The sequence below is a fragment of the Onychostoma macrolepis genome, chromosome 24 (genome assembly GCF_012432095.1).
Source record: "Onychostoma macrolepis isolate SWU-2019 chromosome 24, ASM1243209v1, whole genome shotgun sequence".
Classification (NCBI taxonomy): Eukaryota; Metazoa; Chordata; class Actinopteri; order Cypriniformes; family Cyprinidae; genus Onychostoma; species Onychostoma macrolepis.
The window spans coordinates 8,663,828-8,682,443 of NC_081178.1; the positions used below are offsets into that span (position 1 = coordinate 8,663,828).

Sequence of the window (18,616 nt, forward strand, 5' to 3'; positions counted from 1 at the left end):
ATCCTGCAAACTGGCCTGCCCTGTCTGATAAAGTAAGGACTAAATTTGTCACCCGAGGACCTTATCAGGTCGAGAGGAGTTTCATTTTTCCTAAAAGAGAGGATGGACGAAGTTCAATTTATAAGTGACATCAAACTCTGCAAATACTTTTCCATTATACTGGATTGCACTCCTGACATAAGCCACACAGATCAACTTTCAGTTGTCATTAGGACTGTGTCAGTGGAGGACAAGCCACAAGTGAGAGAGCACTTCATGGGCTTCCTTGAAGCTGAAGCCTCAACAGGGGAGGAGCTATCTACTCTTGTCTTAAAGAGGCTTGAAGACCTGAACATACCTTATGAGGACTGCAGGGGGCAGTCCAATGACAACGGGGCAAACATGAAAGGCAAAAGGAAAGGTGTCCAGGCTAGATTGCTGGCAATAAACCCCAGAGCATTGCATGTGCCATGTGATGTGCAGCACACACCTTGAACTTGGTAGTGGCCGATGCTGCACGAAGTTCCAAAGATGCTAAACTAGCTATTTTGGTTACCTACAGAAGATATTCACCCTGTTCTCATCTTCCACCAACAGATGGTGTGTCTTGAAAAACCATGTCAAGATCACGCTAAAGTCATCGTCAGAGACCAGGTGGGAGAGCCGTGTTAACAGCGTAGAACCAATTAGATACCAGACCTCGGAGGTAAGAGAAGCACTACTCAAGGTTAAAAAAAAATCAGCTGATCCTGCCTTAAAAATTGAGGCTCAATCTTTAGCAGAGGAAATTGGATCCTTTCGTTTTTTCTATCTGCTCAATTGTCTGGTATAACATACTCAACAGAATTGAAAACGTCAGTAAGCTGATGCAGTCGGTTTCCATGCAACTGGACATGGCAGTGGACCTGCTTGGCAAAACATGGCTTCATCAACAGACTAGATGCATGTAAGTTGTCATTTATTTATTTGTATTTTTTTTAATAAATATAAGTAGGGTAAAGTGCAGAACCCTCTTACAATGAAAGAATATATTACCATCAACCCCTAAAATTTGACATAGTAATACAAAATATATTAAAAAGTTTATACAGCAACTCTTGCTTATATGAACAAATAATTTATTCATCCAAAGGTCCTTTGAACCAATTTGGGATTTACAGTCATGTACATTTACAATTTACATTTATGCATTTAGCAGACGCTTTAAAAGCGACTTACAGTGCATTCAGGTTATACATTATTTTATTTTTTTTTTCAGTATGTGTTCCCTAGGAATTGAACCCATGACCTTTTGCGCTACTAACACAATGCTCTACCACTCAGCCACAGGAACACTTATTATTATTTACAATTATTTAATGGACACTTCTCACATTTTTGAGGTTGTATATAAATATGGTTGGGTAAGCATATAGTGGTGAACTACAACTAATTCAGCATACAGCAACAAGTTGACTATTAGTTTTATTTTATTTTCATTTTGCAAAGTTAATATAGCCCAAGCTTTATGTTGTATGACAATTTCAAATATAACCTTTTTGGTAGATTTACCATGCTAATAACCGTGGAAATGTGTCATTAAAATCTATTAAAAAAAAGGGGGTTATGGTCCTGTTTTATCTTTGTAACATCACAAGATTGTAATCACTAGTAAAAGGAAGAATTTATGTTAATTTATGTTAATAAACTTTTATTCTAATGATGTATTCTACTGACAATGCATGCAATTCATTTTCATTAAAACAGCCATGTTATATTCATAAAAAAAATAAATGACAACTTGCATCTGGTCTGTTGATGAAGCCATGTCTCAGGTCACATGTGTATTATGGATCGCCTTTTCACAGGCCTCCAATCACAACTTCCGGAAAAGGGGAAGTATCCAATGGCGTTAGAGATAACAATTAAAACAGCAAGCCCCGCTACACGACTGACAAAAATAGAAGTGTTCGCGTGAGCAGGTGAGAGAAGATCGAGCGCGAGGATGTGGGGATGATCACGCCCGCGCGAGGGCTTGTATTGCGCGCAGATATGGCAAGCCAAAAGGGTCAGATTCACGCTATAGATAAATCGCGTTAACATACAAACGCCGTCAAATACGGCGTTTTAAGCAGTATTTGCGGCGCAAAATACGCCGTTGTGATTACAAACGCCGTAAAAACCGCGCGAAAATACGTCAATGGCGCCGTATCTGCCGGCGTTTTAGTCCACATGAAAAGCGCCGCTTTTTACAACGTTCATATTACCATATGACGCCGTAAAAAACGCCGTTTTAATTGCACAGAGCGCTCGTCGCTTATGGCGTTAAGCTTGTATTATAATATGCCACGCCCATTGATTTCCACAGCCAGTGATATTGAACAGTTCTCACCCAATCAATGATGCACAGAACCAGACCAGAACAATTCACCACAGATCATTTGTGGCAATCCAATTCAATGAGTTATTTGCCATTAAGCAGAAAAATCCAGTTCGCTTTAAAATGGACAGAAGAAACTTAATTTTGCGCTGCAAGCGAACATTAAATTATTGCACTCGCCAGCTAACAGAGGATACTGGACCAAATATGCTTCAGTCAACTTTGGTGAGGTAAGGATTGCTTTCAAATCGATGCTTATACTCGCATTATGAAAATAGTAAATTATAGTAAATTGTAGTGTACTGTATAGTATTTACAAAACTTTGTTAATGAATGCTACAGCATACTGTAGTATTAGTGAACTGATAAACTGTAATAAATACTGTAGCATTTAGTTGTTTCTACAGTAAACTGTAGTGTATTATAGTATAATATATCCGATAGGTGTAGACAAGCAGTTTTGGGTAAAGTAATTTATATCACTACAGTTGTTATATTACCATAACAACTATAGAATTACCACAACAAATTAATTGAAGTACTTTACTATAGTATGGTTCAAAAACACTATAGTATTTAGTATGAATTACTATAGTATTTTTTCATATGGGTTACAGTTGAATGAGTCAGTTGGCGGTGGCATTTTTCTCTGCACCTGAAAAAAAAAAAAGACATTTAGTGCTTCTTTAGCTTACTATTCACTACCATTTCACGTTATTATGTTTCAGACTGGAAACAATGCAGAGAAGCCTTGAATGGGTAAGAGGGAGGCTGATCAGTGTGCCATTTTTGCTGCAGCAGTCGGGGTTAAGGACACCTCGGCTATGGTTATTGAGTGTGCAAGAGTGTGTTGTACAATCACATGCTGTTTTGTTTTTCTTTGTTTTTCATTCTTTTTATTTTCCTCCATGTTTGTGATACCAAAACAACTGTCCAAATCACCCACAAAACCTTTTAGTCAAATGTTTCCACCCCCATATGTTCGGACCTCGATAATTGTCACTGATAACTATTGAACTCTTTTGATTGCCATTGTATTATGATTTAAATATTGTAAGATACTGTCATTTTGATTTATGTTCATGAGTGTCATTGCAAATGTAAACTTTAACATTGTTAAAATTAAAAAGCTCCTAGTTCCCATACAAGTTTGTTAAGACTTATTTATTCTTTGGCCATGAAATACATTTAAGTCTCATAGCAAATTTTTTAACAGAGCCGTTTTAAAAAATGTAAAATTCACGTTGTTTGCAAAAAAAAAAAAGTAAAAGAATGTAAACCCTTTGGAATTTGGTTGGTTTTCTAAATTAACTGTTCACAAAACATCATCTGGGCCCGTATTCACAAAACATTTTATCTTACCACTAAGAGTTCTCCTAAATGGCAGTAAAAGTTTTTAGCTAAGTGTTTTCTCTTAAAGGGGTCATATAATGCAATTTTTGTACAAGCTAATATGATTCTTTAGGGTCTAAATTGAAAGTTTGTAATATACTTTAATTAAAAATTCTCATTAGTATTGTAAGAAAACACTCATTTTACCTGCTCAAAAACAGCTCTGTTTTCAGCACACGGTTTTAGTGCGTGTGTTTTTAAATGCTAATGAGCTTTGCTCGCCCCGCCCCTCTGTGCTGTGGGGCGTTTTTGACACAACACACGTGGAGTGTTGCCTTGACAACAGTTGAGGGTAAGATGTGCTTGCCTATACAAAAGTAAATATGTGATCAGATAACATAACTTATTCTGGCATAATATTGAAAAACATCAATTAGAGTATTTATAGTCTTGGATCATATGCATTTGCAGGATGTAAACAGTATTTTGCAGGTATTGTGTTACCATTAATTTTCATGCAGTTATAACTGTTTTTATTTATTTACATTTTACATTACTTCTTAACAGACACCGTTATAAACCATCTACAAAAGTAAGCTTAGTGTAGTGTTATAATGTTAACTTTAATATCTGCGTACACAGTTTGTAATAACACAATAACCATAACGTTTTGTTCATTATAAACGTGGGATTATTAATTATATTGAGAACGTCGTAAATAGAAAACATGCATGTACCCTGAATGTAAACATTAGCCACATACATCGTGAAGCGTGCTAGCAATTTGCAAAGATTAATATAAAGATTAATATAAAGGTTAATTAAACGTTACACTCACTTCTTCTGGAGGTTCAGCAGGAACACGAATAGTTGGTACCGATTCTTTTTCAGGAGCAGCTTTTAGCAAAACCAGCTTTATACTGACCTTCATTTATAAAGCAGTCTGGTGAAAAATGATTCGCGCAAACATGAAAACATTGACGTTGCTCGTGGGGAATATTCCTTCAAAAGCGAAACTCAGCCACTGTGTCTTCAGCGGTTCGGACTTAGGAACATCAAAATGACTGCTGTGTTCATTATTGCACCGAGAACAGAACACCACAATCGCTTAGACGCCATTCTGCTCATAGACAGCTCCAGCGTATATCAACAATGACGCGGACTATGATTGACAGCTCGCTCACGAGCAAGGGCGGGTCTGTGTTGAAACACTGCTGTCAATCAACCATCGTGGGAGGGGCGTCCGACCGTGTGGCGTCACACGGTCGAATGGCTTGATTTGAGACAGGGTAAAACAAATAAGGAGATTAAAAAAAAAACACTGGATGGATTTTTATCATTTTATGATGGTTGTGTACAGGCACTGCTAACACACATTTCAGTACAATCAACTTGTAAAAGTGCATGTACCATTATATGACCCCTTTAAAACCTATTCACAAAGGTGCTGAGACAAACTTTTACTAAGGAATAGAGAGAAGTCTTAAGCTAAGATTAAGGGCGGGGTTGACCTTGTTGCTATGGATCATGTCAGCATACTGTATGCTTACTAACCAGGGGCGTGGAATTAATAATAATAATAATAATTCGTTACATTTATATAGCGCTTTTCAGGGTACTCAAAGTGCTTAACATAGAAGGGGGGAATCTCCTCAACCACCACCAATGTGCAGCATCCACCTGGATGATGCGATGGCAGCCATAGTGCACCAGAACGCCCACCACACACCAGCTTATTGGTGGAGAGGAGACAGAGTGGTGAAGCCAATTGGTGTATGGGGATGATTAGGAGGCCATGATGGCCAGAGGCCAATGGGCAAATTTGGCCAGGATTTTTAAATGACCACAGAGAGTCAGGACCTCGGTTTAACGTCTCATCCGAAGGACGGTGCTTTCCCAATATAGTGTCCCCGTCACTATACTGGGATATTAGGACCCACACAGACCACAGGGTGAGCACCCCCTGCTGGCCTCACTAACACCTCTTCCGACAGCAACCTAGTTTTCCCAGGAGGTCTCCCATCCAGATACTGACCAGCTCTACCCTGCTTAGCTTCAGTGGGCAACCAGTCTTGGGCTACAGGGTGATACGGCTGGATATCCAATATCCAGCCACTACCAAACTGTCCCTAGCAATAATTTTGATCAAATAATTAAATATATGTATTTGTTTTTGTCATTTCAGACCCATCTGAAACGTCATATCATTGATATTACCTAACAAGTTAAAGTAAATACATTAGAAAACTGCACGCTCTCAAGGATGTGCATTTAATACATGCGCGGAATAGTCACACACTGGACGAGAAGCACAGCGCTCACAGGTACAACTTACAGGTATTGCACCCAATTCAAGACAGCAGTCAAACAGCTCATATAAAATCCCACTTCAGGAATGAACAAAGTTGCATCGATGAGTTTGAAGTACGGTGTTTGTTTTTCAAAACGGAGCAAACGGAAAGAGAAAGGCGATCTATGGCTATCATTAGCTCCCTATATAAAGCATATGGACAGAAAGACAAACTTTGTGCGGAAAGATACACAATCGACAAATATAATTTGATTGTTTTTTTGTTTTGTTTTTTTGGTAAACTATGTAAATGGCACTCTGTGGTGCAGCAGGATTTGGAACAGCATCCTGAGTCGCAGGACAGTCTTTAACTTTAAATTAATGTTGTTCAACTGAATGTACAAATCAAGCTGTTAGCTGAAATATCCAAGAAATAAAAAACACCACTGGTATAAGAGGGTGCAGTTTATGTGTCAATCAGATGCGCACTAGTTTCGTTACTACAGCAGCAGCAGAGTATTCTTTCAGAATCATCCTGCCTCCAATTCGATTAATATTAAATTAAAGTGCTATACTATACATATTAAAAAAAGACTCTGAAAGGGGGTAGATGGGTTGAGTTTATGTCCCCACCGATCTCGAAAGCAAACCTACGCCCTTGTTACTAACTACAGTTTGCGAATTGGATTACCACAAATGATCTGTGCTGAATTGTTCTGGTCTGGTTCTGTGCATCATTGATTGGGTGAGAACTGTTCAATATTACTGGCTGTGGAAATCAATGGGCGTGGCTCATTATACTATAAGCAAAACGCCATAAGTGACGAGCGCTCTGTGCAACTAAAACGGCGTTTTTTACAGCGTCATATGGTAATATGAACGTTGTAAAAAGCGGTGCTTTTCATGTGGACTAAAACGCTGGCAGATACGGCGCCATTGACGTATTTTCGCGCGGTTTTTACGGCGTTTGTAATCACAACGGCATATTTTGCGCCGCAAATACTGTTTAAAACGCCGTATTTGACGGCGTTTGTATGTTATCGCGATTTATCTATAGCGTAAATCTGACCCTTTTGGCTTGCCATACGCGGGCTCCCGTTTCCTCGCGTGTAGATCTGTTTTCCTCTCGCGGAAGTGATTTACCGCGCGTGCCAGCATAAGTGGTGCGCTCGGTTATTGATGGCATAGATTTGACGCCATAAATATCTGCATGGAATGTGACTGCAAGAAATCTTTCCAAACATGTGGGTGGCACTGAGGATAAGTGTGACTGTCCCAGTGACTGTGGCAGCTGCAGAGAGGAGCTTTTCAAAGCTCAAACTGATTCAAACCTACTTGAGGTCTACCATGGCCCAAGAGCGTCTCAGTGAACTTGGTGTCATCAGCATCAATAATGATGTTTCTCAGAAATTGTCATTTGATGCAGTCATTGATGAAATCCAGGCGTGTTCAGGTTTGAGACTGTTCTGTAATTCTGAAAATATAATAGTTTTTTGCACTTTTTGTTGATTTGCACTTTCATTTCTAATTTAATTTGTGTGTGATTCTTCAGGTGACTGCAAGTCAAATTTGTTTATTTATTATCACAATTTATTTACTACTTATTTATGTTAATACTTATCAGTATGTCATGTTATATTATAGTAAAGTTTTAAAAAATCTGCATTTTCTGAATTTTTTAGTGGTGGGGGGCACCAACAGAGCCTGGGCCGGCCCTGCTCTCAGCAGATGGCAGCATGTAACAAAAAAAGAAAAAAGAGCGAACGAAAGAAACAAACAAAGTCAATCACTAGGGGGCGATACTGGCATTCATAAATGTTTATCTAATTACACAAATGATAAGAAGTCATGTGCCTTAAAATGTACTTCAGACAACAAATTACGTGTGAAACACTATTCCTCCGCTATTCATGGAGAATAAATGTTCACATAAACAGCATCAATATATAATATTACTTTAGTCATTTTATAATGTTCTGACTTCACTTAGTATAAGTAAGTAATATATTCATATTTAAAGAAATGTGTAAACATAACTATGTTTCGTATTATTCTGGGCAGCACCCTTGCACAAATTTATCAGGGTAAGCTTCCGTTCACATACCATAGGTGCCAAAGTGTGATACTTCTGTGTATTATCCACCAGTTTCACAAAAAAATTAATAAAATGACGGAAAGATTCTAAAAGTGTATAGTGTTTGCAATTTACTGTAGTGACTTAACTATTTTGGTGGAAACTGTGGTTGCCATGCTAAATGTTTGTAAATCAGAAAATGACTCGGATAAACTCCCACAAAACAGGTGATGGCGTTGTATATTGATTAGTCATTGGTCTGGTGCTTGTTCTCACACAGTTCTCACACAAGGGCACTGTCTCAGTCATTATAAGGTTTTGACTCAAATGCCCAGTTACACAAATGTGTGTTTCTCTATCAGTGTATTTTATAACAAAGTTTATTAGAAAAATGTTGTATCTTCCACAAAGGGAACTTTGAGAGCTATGTATCTAACATGACAACTCAGTAACCAATACGCTTATCTGTATAAACAAGCATTAAGACTCTTCAAAAAACATATTTCAACTTAAAACTATAGTAGACTATAGTATTTCTCAAAGGAGTATGTGATGCGGTGTCTGACTATTTCCTGTTATCAGCATTCATCTGTGGTTTGGCTAAGGGCTAACCGCTAAACAAACATTTTTGCTAAGCTGGCACTTTACAGAAAGGCTAAGGCTACAATCCAGAGATATTAAGTTAAACTCAAGCATTGTCTAAATGAAATCAAAGAACACAGTATAAAAGTTTACAATGTTATACTATTAATAATATGCCATAATATAATATTCCATAATTCTGGATGTAGTTTAACAGGAGTTTGATTCTGACTAGTACATTTACTGACACATGGCTGTAGATTTTGTTTCCATTTTGCAAAACGCACACATTTAGAAATACATGGGGTTAAATGTTATGTGGGCCACCATGATAGTGAACATACCGTACATGTTATTAATATCTGTCTCATTGACTCAGTCGTCAGCAACGTGGGATGATTTCATCTTGACTATAGCAACTTCCTGAGCTGTGGTTTCTTGTCTTGCTTTGCTATCTTTGCATGCATCACCTACTCTAACACTTGAGCTTTCCTTCGAAACATTTAGACGCAAATCAACCGAAGGGTCACCGAGACTTTGTTTCATTTTACATGAGTTTGAACATTTCAAGCCACTTTTAAAATAATCCACGTGACAGTATCAGTCCTAGACATGGGAGTAAAGGGTGGAGAATATTTCAAGATAACAGTCTGTCCTGTCCCCAGGACTTGAATGAGGTCAGATCCGGGAAGCAGGTTGACAAGATAACCAGTGACCCCTACAATATCCCTCTTAAAATTCTGGCCGATATGATAATTATTCATGTTGTGATTTAATGTTGACCAATAAATTACCAAAATTCTACACAATTATTTCCAAATAAAACTAAAATTTCAATGTAAAAGATACAAATGAGTTTAGGTGCCACTACATATAATGTACAGTATGAAAAATCGATATTCACTTTGAGATTTGCTAAAGATTACATTTATATTTGCACATACACATCTACATTATTAGTATTTTGGTAATACTTTAGATTAAGGACTACTGTTTACTTTTAACTAATTGCTTATTAACATGCATATTACTAGCATATTGATTGTTTATTTGGTCTTATAATGCACATATTAATGCATTATTCTGCACAACCATATTCTAGATTTTTTTTAACCTTACCCCATACCTAAACGCAATTACTACTACAACTAGCCTATTTTCTCTTAATAAAAAGTAAATTACGAGTTTGAGGGAAAACTTTTAGTGAATATGTGTTCCCTAATATAAAGTGTTATTTTTATACTTAACTTTATTTATTTACCCTTATTTACTCTTTCTCTCTCTCTCTCTCACAGAATTTAATAATGAAGAAATTTTGGTCTCACTTTATATTAGGTGGCCTTAACTACTATGTACTTACATTTAAATTAATAATTTGATACAATGCACTTATTGTGTACATACACGTTCTTACATTGTACTTATATTGTTAATAATACCTTTATGTAATTACATATGTAATTAATTTCTGTAATTACATTTATAATTACACTGTTGACCCACCCCTTACACCTTAACCATAAACCTACCCATAACACTTAACCTGTCCCTAACCTTACCCATATCCCACGTCAATAGCAGCAATAGTGTTTTGTAATGCAATATGACCACAATAAGTACATTGTACTTATTTTTTGATGTAAATACATAGTAATTAAGACCACCTAATATAAAGTGTGACCGAAATTCTTTTGTGTGTGATGGAAATGTGGGAGGAAGAACTATATTTCAATGCTTTTGTAAGAGAACACAATACTAATAATTTTAAAAGTTGTTTAATATCTAATAAAAGAAAATTTTATATCAGAAGGTACCAATATATATCATACAGTCCATGCCTAATTCTTGATTTGATATTAATAGTCATACTCCTTTTTATAAATCTGATTATATTGCCAAAGTGGTCTGCTAAATTGTATTGTATACCGTTTATTGTATATTTTGTACTTGCTATGTGTATATTTTAATGTTATCTATCATAAAATTGAGATATATATCATGAGTACATGATATATATCACATTTGTTGGTTTATAAAGTTGCACTCACAAAGAATTTGCTGGGTTGTGACACAGCAAACATGCCATGAGTACATGATATGGCATGTTTGCTGTGTCACAACCCAGCAAATTCTTTGTGAGTGCAACTTTATAAACCAAAAAATGTTATTCTAAATTATTTGTTTGTTTTTTGTATTTTTTAATTTGTTAGTTTAAGAATGAGTATGAGACTGAGCAGACAGAACTTTTAAATTCCATGACCATTAACCACAATTTCCTCAATCTCCTCTGTGTTGGTAAAGCAGCACAAGAAAGAAAATGAATGTTGGCACTGTGGCTAATCTGTAAGCCACACAAAGACATTGGGGGAAAAAATAGCCTCTCACGTTTCAAAATTGGTTGAAGCTGTGATGTTACCAAAATGATGCAGAGGAAAGCTCTAAAGACAGACTCTTAAAACCATCCATGACTCTGCAGTCATGTGACTGTGGGGATTTCCTGTCCTGAGTGTGACTAAAGCCTCAAACTCACTTGGACTATAACTGTCCACCACACATAAAAATAACTCCTCTTGGCTGGAATGTATTGCATGCATCTAATGTTAATTTTGTACATGGTATATTCCCTTGTTACAAATATATAAAAGAGAAGAGGATGTGAGAAGTGACATTCACAGACCAGCCTTTATGGTCAAGACCAAACAAGGCAATGATGTGTACTGAAGACCGGGGCTAGTTGTCACATGGAAAGTTGTCACAAAGGCTTTTTCTCAGTAACTGTAAGATTTAGAGTCACACATCCATTATACAATTTGAAATGAATTTTCAATTACACAAAAATGTCAGTGTACACTACACCAATACCTTCATTATTCTGCATTTATTGCATTTTATTTCATGATTTACATTTTGAATTATTTAATCATGGTTACTCTGTAAAATGTCTTGCTCACTAATGGATCCTCTGCAGTGAATGGGTGCCGTCAGAATTTGAGCTCAAACAGCTTGATTGATTTGTGTTTTACAAACACACAGCTTTTTGCTTCATGATGTTAACTGATGGAGTTGTGTGGATTACTTGTGGATTATTATGATGTTTTTAATCAGCTGTTTGGACTCTCAATCTGACGGCACCAATTCACTGCAGAGGATCTACTGGTCAGCAAATGATTTAATGCTAAATTTCTCCAAATCTGTTTTGATGAAGAAACAAACTCATAGGGCTTGGCGCTAATGATAATTATTGTGATATAATTTTCCTTGATAAAACGATAACAATAGTTTGATAAATGTTTGATATATTGTTTAATTGCCAAAAGTCGAACAAACCAGTGCTACTCATTTGAACCGCAGACTATTTATCCACTTCGCTCCAAGTTCGAACTACAGTACCATGGATTTACTGTAGTAACACTACACTGTAAAAAAAAAAAAAAAAAGGTTGTGCCAGTTGAGTTTGCTCAACTTATTTTTGTGGGAGATTCTCAAATTTTGTTGTATAAACTTAAAACGACAAGTTGAGAAAACTCAAAAATCTGCTGAAACTGGTTGTCTTAAAATTTTAATTAGGCTCAACGTTTTTTTTTTTACAGTGTAACTGCACCATGCATTGTGGCAGAAATGTGGGATATTCATATTGAATTAAATACAGTAATATAATTAATATAGCAATGTATTAAAGGAGTAATGGAATATAATTGCAGTATTTTTGTGATTAATCTATAGTGTTTGTGCATTTATATCACGTGCATGTATATCATACAAATACCTAGAAACCATATAGTTACATTTTTACCATGGTATTGCGGTACTGTATGTGTGGTTTAACTGTAGTTATCATGATCTAAATATATGCTACTATGGAAGACCAATGGTTAATTTTAATAAAATTCAAACAGTGGAATAATTAAATTTCATGGGAAAGGAAAGGACGTGTGGCCAAGTAATTTGTGCCCTGTATTTCACCCATCCATGTGCACACACACAGCAGTGAATAGTAAACACACACACACCGTGAAAACACACCCGGAGCAGTATTAAGGATGTGAACACACACCCGGTCTTGGTATTGAGGGTGAAAGAGAGTGCTTGTCGTTTATTCCCCCCACCTACAATCCCTGCCGGTACTGAGACTCGAACCCACAACTTTTGGGTTACTAGACCAACTCTCTAACCATTAGGCCCAAGATTGTTACAATTTTTACAAACATAAAATTTTTTTACATAAATTTACATCTGCATCCTAACTCAAGCTACTACTACTGTCAACTCAAGGTACTGTCAAATGTGCATTTCTAAGAGACAAAAAAAAAGTAATATTATTAATATTGCAGATTGCCCTGCAAACTGTGCTGAAGATCAAAAGTGTGTCATCAAAGTCAGGCAGCACAAAACTGTTTCATGATTTGAAACAATGTCACTCATTAGAATATGCAGAAACTAAGAAATTATTTTTTTCGATTAAGATGTCTATTCTGAAAAAGTATAAAAAATTCAAAAGCACGAAGTGTTTGTCACGTTCCGGCGATAAAGAGTAGTTTTAAACCACAACTTTCAAACTACAGCTTTCACTTTGAAGCAAAATTCTGCCTTAATCTTGAAACTTTTAAAAAATTTTACTGTGACCATTTTTTTGGCCTTATCACCCCGACCCTAATCTTGAATACATTTTCAGAATTTTTGGGTGAACTGTTCCTTTAAAGCGGTAATTCACCACAGAAATAGCACTTTTTAATCACAGACTTCTAGTTCTGAGTGAACAAAATAAAAGTTATAAAACCAATTATTAATTAAGATTCTGGTTTGCTAAAATAATGATTTGGTATATTACCCGTCACAAAAAGCACTGGCCTAATGTCTGCCATATTTTTGCATGCACCACTTTTTTCCATTTGAACATTTTACACAAAGGAAACATGCTGTGGTTTGTTTTCACACATGCTACCGTGCAGTTAAACTGTTATTGGTTTCACTTTTCACTCTTTCACTTATATCCTAACTGCATGAATTATTTAATTAAAATGTGTAACTTATTTAATGATATAGTGTAATAATACACTTGTCGACAGTGCTGATCTGTTGTGACACGGTTACTTAATTCTCAATGTTTTGTCATGATTAACACATTCTAGCAAAATGAAAGAACAATGACAGAGCATCATCATCTGACTAGCATGACAAGATTATTATTGAGTCCTGCATTCTTGACCCCTTTCACGTGTCCAGATTTGACACTAGTCCAATGACAAATTTCACAGAAACCCTTCACATGACGATACTCTCCTGTCATCCTTGACTTGTCATATCAAATAATTACAACATTTAGCTTATATTTCTGTGAAGCAACAACTTAGATAACTGTAAATGTTCATCTTTTAGAAGTAACCTCAATAATTCTGTGCATGTCATGATGCAGAGTGATTAATCATGGCGTAAGTTATTCCATTATGAAGCATGAACAAAGACAATACTTCCCTTTTTTGAGGACATAAAAAGCAATAGCGGCCCAAGAGCAGCAAACAGTTTGTGGAATCTGATAGCACACAGGATCCCTCAGCAAACATGCACCTGTCCTCAGCATCTCAAAGAATGTTCTGTTTGTTTTCTTTGGTTATATTCCTGTGTGCTTTTACATCAGGAGGTGAGTGTCCTTCGACTACTGCACTACCGCACACAAATTGATATTTGCACTCAACGCTTATGGAAAATTGTTCAGTTTATTTAAAACAAAAAATCTTTTTCTTATCATATTGGAAAAATAATGTTTTCAACCATAAACCTAATTCAATTATTTTGGATTATGCTTAAAGGAAAAAGGTATTGGCCAATGGATTAAGAATACTCTGCTTAAGATATAGTCTCTCAAAACAAGTCTTAATAGCTTATGCAGTTTTGCTTTATTTGCAGTGTTACACTTTGAGAGCTTCTGAAATCAACTTAAAATGGGAGAAACTTTTATTTATGGATGTTTTTCTGTCTGCTTGCAGTGATCTCTCATGACCCTAAAAAGCCAACCTGCTGCAGGAAGCTCACGAATAAAGAGCCAGTGGTCAAAATCACAAGTTGTTACATCCTTCCAGCAACACGCAAATGTCTTGCGGCTGTAGTGTAAGTCAGTCCATTTAAAAAAATCACCTGCCTGTCAACTCTCTTCTTTGCCAAAGAGCATTTTATTGCATATATTTTGTCAATATTATGCAGTCTAAATACATTTCACCCTTTCATTTTTACAGGTTCCTTGATAAAAATAACAGGTTGCACTGCATTAATCCTGAGGCTCCATGGCTCAGTGAAAGGATCAAACGTCTAGAACAGGTTAGAGTTTACAGATCATGAAGAGAGTGTGTAGGGAATAATGCAGAACAGTTGAACTGAATAAAATATGACAACCTCTGCATGGTTTATACAAACAAAAATTGGTATGCATATAAAGGGCTACTTCCTAACCTGTTTTTCCTCTGTTCTAATTCAACAGAATGGTGTGACATGTGAAGATTATACTAAATCTAAAGATAAAGACATGGTGGCCAAACATGTGTGAACTTCAACCAGAACTTGGTCTTCACCAGCCACACCAGCAAGGCTTCTTTTCCATCTCTGTTAGCCAGACAAGCTACACTGTACTACACAATTCTGCTCTAAACCGTAAATACACACGGCTCTTCTACGCTGGAAAAAATATGTTGAACGTATTGCACAAAGGAAACAATCTGCAGTTCGCTTTCACACTTAGCTGCTGTGCAGTCTAAGAATGGTTATGCCTTTGTCTTTTTATTTATTTTTCAAATACTGATGTTCTAATTTTATTTATAATGCTTAACTTATAAATCCTTATTTTCTTTTTAGAATTGAATGTATTATGCATTTGCTATAAGTACTGTTTTTTGTTTGTTTAATATATTTAATTTGTTTTTAATTTAACAGAGTATATATTTATTTTCCTATTATGACTTATATAATATTATTTCTCTAACTTATGACAAACATCAGTTAAAGTGCTTTAAGTTTATTGGATGCAATATGTATGTAAACAAAGAGAAACGTTAATAAACACTTTACTTAATATTGATCTTCTGGAATCAGATTTGTCTAAAAACCGATTTAATAGAATATAACTAATGGAAGTTTATTTCTGAATTTCTCCTGTGACTGTATTAACCTTTGATTAAAGGCCTGAGGCCTACAGGAATGAGGAGAGGTTAGCGACATCTTACAAAATGATTTGAAACCATCAGAACATCTAAGGAGGGTCTTTGTGGGTTTCACAAGTATTCTAACACAGATTTAACCCAGAGGTCACAGTAGAGATGAGATGAACACACACACACACACACACATACACACACACTCACACCCTATGACTGTCTGATGAAACAACGTCAGTCATATGTTCCGTTTCTCTGTAACACTCTAATGATGGGAACTGTGCATCATCATCCTCCAGACTAATAACAGTCAGACATGTCTAAGAATTTGCTTATGTAGGAAATGTTTAGTCTAATGCTGTGAGAACTGATCTCAGTCAAGTCTGATTTGTAAGCAATCACCACCATGTCCATTAAATTCATAAATTAATTAGTCAGAAATTAGGAAAATAATAATAATAAAAAAAAATTAAAAAAGCAAAGAAGGCTGTGAAAATAAATACATTTAACTACATTTAAAATAAATTCTTTAATTAAAAAATTCACAAAAAAATCGAACCTTTCATTTTTTTCTCCAACACATTGTGGCCACAATTATTGGCCCCTTTTTACTGAATCCTATTTGCAACCTCCAATTGCCAAGATAACAGCTCTGAGTCTTCTTCCATAATGCCAGATTAGTTTGGAAACGCCTAACAAGATTTTGGAGACCATTCTTCCATACAGAATCTCTCCAGGTCCATGTTCAAAGCACTCATTTTCTGCATGATTCAGGTCAGGGACTGTGATGGCCATGGCAGAACCTTCATTTTGTGCTCACTGGCCCATTTTTGTGTTGATTTTGATGTTTGTTTTTGGGTTAATTTTCCTGATGGAAGATCCAACCAATGCTTATTATAAGATTTCTTGCAGAGTCAGTCCGATTTTGAATTTTATCTGTTGGCATTTGACAGAATCCATGATACTATGTATCTGAAGATGTCCAGGACCTCCGGCAGAAAAATGCACACACCATTAATGAATCAGTAGAATATAACTGTGGGCATGGGGCATATTTTTACCCTTGTGTATCCCTTTAAACCCTTCTTGTGTGTGCCAATATCCTCTTTTTTTATTTTCATCTGATCATAGAAGCCAGTCCCATTTGATGTTCTAGTTGTGTTTGACAACTGAAATATACTGGAGTTTGTTTTTAGATGACAGCAGAGGATTTTCCCAAATAACGTGTGGTGATTTTGACGTGACGATTTTTATTGATTGATTGATTGATTGAGGCTTTTTGAGTCCAAAACTCAACTAATCTCTGCAATTCTCCAGCTGTGATCTTTGGAGAGTCTTTAGCCACTCAAACTCTCCTCCTCACCGTGCATTAGGACGATATAGACACACATCTTCTTCCAGGCAGATTTGTAACATCTTTAGTTGATTGGAAATTCTTAATTATTGCTGTGATGGTGGAAATGGGAATTTTCAATGCTTTCAATGCCATTTTCTATTTAGTGAAGCTCAACAACCTTTTGCTGCACATCAGGGCCTGTATTCTTAAAGCTTCCTCTCAGAGAGCTCATCATTTAGTTAAAAGATTTCTAACTAGGAACCTTAGCTTAAGAGTGATACAGCACCAATCTGAGAGCAACTCTGAGCAAGGAAAAGACAAAAACTTTCATCTTAGTGAGGAGACGGGGCTGAACCCATTGCTATGTATGACACATTCTTTTGAAGACTGTGATTGGTCTTTCAAGAAAAAAAGAGCACTTATAAATAGGGTCTGTTTTTTCCTATTTTACTCTAATCACTCACACACACACACACACGCCAAACCTGATATTGCCAAGTGCAACGTGTTCCTGGGTCAACATCTTTGTTGACCCTGGAACAACATTGTGATTAACCAATCAGATTTCAAGAACCAGTTTATAATTTTTGTGAAGTTTAGGATTACAATCAGTGTTTGGTGCTTGTACATCAGTGTAATCCATCTATCAGTTCCTCTGATTTTAGGGATTACTCATGGGTAAGGTTAGGTTTAGGTGTAGGAATATGGTTAAGATTATATTTTTGGATTAAAATGTTGTTCCAGGGTCAACAAAATATGTTGACCCAGGAACACGTTGCACTTGGCAATATCAGGTTGTGCCACACACACGCACACACACATATATAATATATATACTGTATATATATATATATATATATACTGTATATATAACAAATTTATTACACCATCTGTCATAATAAAGAAAGAAAACAAATATTTTAGGAATCTTGTCAAAAACTTTTTTTAAACTTAAAAATTTTATTTTATTGGAAAAATAACAAACTGAAACAACTAAATAGTCTTATAGATTTGTACGGCCTCCTTTGACCTTACAACCTCTCAAATTTTCTTAAATAATTTAGGAGCTGAGACAATTAGGTCCCTTTACGAATCACTCTTATTCTTAAATATAGTTTTAACACACTTAAGAGTAAAATTTTACTCTGAGTGTCTTTATACTTTCGGCCCCTGAACTATATTTTCTGGTTTTACTGATTGTGATGGATGATTAAGGGAATTTGGCTTTTGTATTACCTCATATTTATACTTCCGTGAAACAGGAAGGAACATGACTGGACAATTTCATGTTTGTAGTCCCCCTGGTTTGCTAATCTGTGGAACACAAAAGAAGATATTTTGATGAATGAAAAAAAAAACAAATAAACCTTTTTTGGGTAAATAATTTTTTTTTTTTCATTATTTTAATAGATGGGGGTTCTTTTGTTCTGTCTATATCCCATTCATTTTATTATATATTTTACTCTAATTGTTTAGTTTTTATATATCCATTTTCGAAATATAATAGATTTCCAGTCATGAA

At 35.9% G+C, this 18,616-nt stretch overlaps 1 protein-coding gene and 1 long non-coding RNA gene across 3 annotated transcripts; both read left to right on the top strand.

Annotated features, from left to right (window-relative positions):
• The first annotated feature begins 81 nt into the window (after positions 1-81).
• Positions 82-3,476, top strand: LOC131533612 (uncharacterized). The gene is made up of 3 exons (XR_009269166.1): positions 82-685; positions 824-2,568; positions 3,067-3,476. It is a non-coding gene; the product is annotated as an uncharacterized LOC131533612 (long non-coding RNA).
• Positions 3,477-7,122: 3,646 nt separating this feature from the next.
• Positions 7,123-15,567, top strand: ccl34b.8 (chemokine (C-C motif) ligand 34b, duplicate 8). Of its 2 annotated transcripts, none has more exons than XM_058765956.1 (4): positions 7,123-7,413; positions 14,601-14,721; positions 14,847-14,928; positions 15,089-15,567. In XM_058765956.1, the coding sequence occupies exons 1-4, from the start codon at positions 7,203-7,205 to the stop codon at positions 15,152-15,154; spliced, it is 480 nt and encodes a 159-aa protein (XP_058621939.1). In that variant the 5' UTR covers positions 7,123-7,202; the 3' UTR covers positions 15,155-15,567. The 2 variants fall into 2 exon arrangements, with proteins under 2 accessions (XP_058621939.1, XP_058621940.1); XM_058765957.1 differs by lacking the exon at positions 7,123-7,413 and adding an exon at positions 13,963-14,254.
• The last annotated feature ends 3,049 nt before the right edge of the window (positions 15,568-18,616 follow it).